This window comes from Nannochloropsis gaditana, assembly GCF_000240725.1.
Source record: "Nannochloropsis gaditana CCMP526 unplaced genomic scaffold scaffold1030, whole genome shotgun sequence".
Lineage (NCBI taxonomy): Eukaryota > Eustigmatophyceae > Eustigmatales > Monodopsidaceae > Microchloropsis > Microchloropsis gaditana.
In genome coordinates, this window is record NW_005802923.1 from 5,669 (window position 1) to 8,607 (window position 2,939).

Below are 2,939 nucleotides of genomic sequence, written 5' to 3' on the forward strand. Positions count from 1 at the left end.
CCACCGCGTCAGAGAAGCCTTCAGTGGGGGTCGGGATCTCGGCATCTCCCTTCGTAGGTCTCGGCGTTGTGAACTCTTTGTTCTCCTGTGAATTAAACACTCAGTTCCCCTGCTGTTTCTCTTACAGCCCGGTACTACCCCGCCGTCTCCCTCTACCTTGCCGGTCGAGTACGAGGCAACTTCGGTCCTTCCCTGATATACCCTCCCCAGACCTCCATCCCCTTCTCGCCCGTGGCCGTCCTCAAAGGTGGTCTCAAACGTGACGAGCTTGCGCTTCATAATCAGGCAGTAAATGAGCGAAGAGCTGCCTTGGCTGCAAGACGACAGCGGCAGGAAGCGACGGAGCAGCAAGAGGGAGGGCGGCTGGTGGGAGAGCGCCACCAGCAAGTGGTGGGAGTGAAGGAAGTGAGAGAGGAGGCGGGGAACACTGATGAGAGAGGAGGCGAAGAAAGGGAGGGGGGGCCAGCGGGGAGGGTCGCGGGGCACAACTCTTAGCGCTTGAGTAAAGTACCCCCAGCATCGCATTCACATCCCGTGGTTGTCTGGATCGTTTGAAAAGTACTTTTACGATCATCTTCGCTCGCTACTAACCGGAATCCTCTCTCTCTTCCTTCTTGGTCGCAAGCCTCCTCCACCCTCCCTCGCCCGGGTTATCCCGTCCTCCCTCGACAACGCCGCGGGCATAATTCCTCCCTCTCCCCGACCCCACGCCTCTAAGAGCCAGGCAAGCAGCCCCACGTTAACGCACAAAAAGACAAGGGACGATATCCAGGTCGCAAAAAAAGTGTTGCGACCCTGAAACTCGAGTAGGTAGGCGCATGCCAGCCAGGCGCCCAGTGCCAGGAGCCAGGCCACGCCGAGGAAGAGCGGGAGGGAGGAAGGGAGGGACGCGAGGGAGGGCCCTGCAGCGGGGAGGACGGAGAAGTACCAAGCAAAATACTGGGCGGTGCAGACTTTGTTGAAGGCCACGAAAGCCATGGTTTGAACGGCCACACAGAAAGGCAGGTCCCGCGGGCCGAGGGTGAGCGAGGTGGAGGCCAGGAGAAGGAGCTGGGGGAGGAAGGCGGCCAGACCCAACAACCGCCGACGCTCCTCATCTTGAAAGTCCAAGTAGATGGCGTAGAACCAGGGAGAGAAGTTATGGCGATTGTCTGTCCTGGTCAGGTGGTAAAGGAGGCCCTGGGAGAGGTAGGGGTGACCTGACAGGGCGTAAGCGGCCAGAGTCAGGCCCAGGAACGTCAAAGCGCTGACAACAGAGAAGAGAAGACGCTTTCTTGTCGAGAATGGCCAGACGCTGCGCCAGGAGCCAATGGGAGTGAGGTCCTGTCCCTCGCCATCCGTGTCGCTTTCAGGAAGTGCTGCCAGGTAAGAGAAGGAGAATATGATTGGGTACACCTTGAAATGGACTGCTGCCCCATGAAAGGCTGCTGCGAGGATAGGTCGATTTTGCTGCACTAGCAAGACCGTCGCAAGAACCAATGCGCTGACTAAGGAGTCTGCACTGCCCCGTGTTGAGCAATTAATGACTAGGGGATTATAGAGCCAAAATGACGCATATAATACTGGAGGAGACGCAGCAAAAAACGACGAAAAGCCGTTCATTGGTTGGATCTTCAGCGGTGTGTTGTTTGCCACTTTATACTGGGAAGAAATTTTCATTATCAGGAACCCCACCAGCAAGTCAAAGATGACAAACAAGACCTTCCCCCACGCCGGGTGTAACCACAGGTTAGGCAGCAGCAAGTAGGCCAAAAAAGGTGTATAGCGATAAGTATCACGCTCGTATGGAGATCCACCATCACTTAAAAAACGTGCTGCATCACTGAAGACGAAATAATCGATATCTGTGTACTTCACTGTGCTTGAAGCTCTGTCGATCCACGCCCCTACTGCCAGCATCCCCAAGCGTATCAACAGGGCCCCTACAAACACAGACACCGTTGAAAATGGCGAGCTGATCTGTGAGGAGGATAACATCCCTGTTGATGAGTAGTACAGAGAATGTTGAAATCGAGAAAGGTGGGAGGTAGGACTGGAAAGTCGCAAGTCTCGTGAGCGATGCGAGGAAAGCGGGCGATGGAGGGGCGTCCGGGGTGGGCCCCTGTGCCATCCACTTCACGGCAATGACCGCAGTCAGCCGCGCACCTGACATCCTTTCATGCAACGCATCAGCTCAAAAATTGTTCGGATGTGCGTGTGCGCGCCAGTTTTTGCGGCATTCTTGCGTCTAACACGTCTTGCGGCCCCGCGGACGACCTCCGGGCTCAGGGGCGCGTCATCACGTTCTCACAGGCAGCGAAGCCTCCAAGACGCCGTACGTACGGCGCCTGAAATTCTTCTGATCTCTATGCCCTGCACAACCGCATTTTTATGCCTTTTTTATTTTTCGATTTTGCACTCATCGTCGCGTTTTTACTCTTGTGGCTGAGGGAACTGTGCTTTGCTTGTTGGCCACAGAGGGCGGCGCCATGCCAGCCACCGTTCTAGAAGGCTTTCTGTGGGGTTCGGGCTGACAAACTCCCTGTCCCTGACTCGAAAACATCACGTACAAACAGGCATCTTTGTGTAAAAGAGCACCACGAGTAAGAATTGCAGACATCGTCGTCTCCTTTTCTAATCTTTGTGTCTTTCAAAGTTAACAGGTTTGTACTGCAGTGCTCGCCCGAATTGTGGAAGTTTTAGCGCATATAGCTGGTCTACCCCTTTTGTTCTTCGCGCGAGGTCTAAGCACAGCCTCATCTTCCTTTTTTCTCCAGATTCACTCACAGCACAAAGCTAAAAAATAATCGAAGTCGGGAAAGTCGGCCAGTAGCCTTTTTTATCGGGTGTAAATGTTTTTTGTGAGTAAATCGAAGCTACCTTCCCTGTGCTCGAAACTTTCTGCTCATATTCGCTCGACGACAACGGTACTCCAATGCTACTTTTTCTATCTATGCGTG

General features: G+C 54.2%; 2 protein-coding genes across 2 annotated transcripts in view; one reads left to right on the forward strand and one right to left on the reverse strand.

Annotated features, from left to right (window-relative positions):
* Nucleotides 1–495, forward strand: part of NGA_0690600 (pentatricopeptide repeat-containing protein) — a gene marked incomplete at both ends in the record, with an annotated part of 2,788 nt that extends 2,293 nt beyond the window's left edge. Inside the window, 2 exons of the mRNA XM_005852649.1 lie at nt 13–53; nt 128–495. Of these exons, the coding sequence (XP_005852711.1) occupies nt 13–53; nt 128–495 (409 nt within the window). The remainder of the gene's footprint in view (nt 1–12; nt 54–127) is intronic.
* Nucleotides 496–570: 75 nt separating this feature from the next.
* Nucleotides 571–2,152, reverse strand: PIGM (phosphatidylinositol glycan, class M; the record flags this gene model as incomplete). Its single annotated transcript, XM_005852651.1, has 1 exon — nt 571–2,152. The coding sequence occupies exon 1, from the start codon at nt 1,975–1,977 to the stop codon at nt 571–573; it is 1,407 nt and encodes a 468-aa protein (XP_005852713.1). The 5' UTR covers nt 1,978–2,152.
* Between the last annotated feature and the right edge of the window lie 787 nt (nt 2,153–2,939).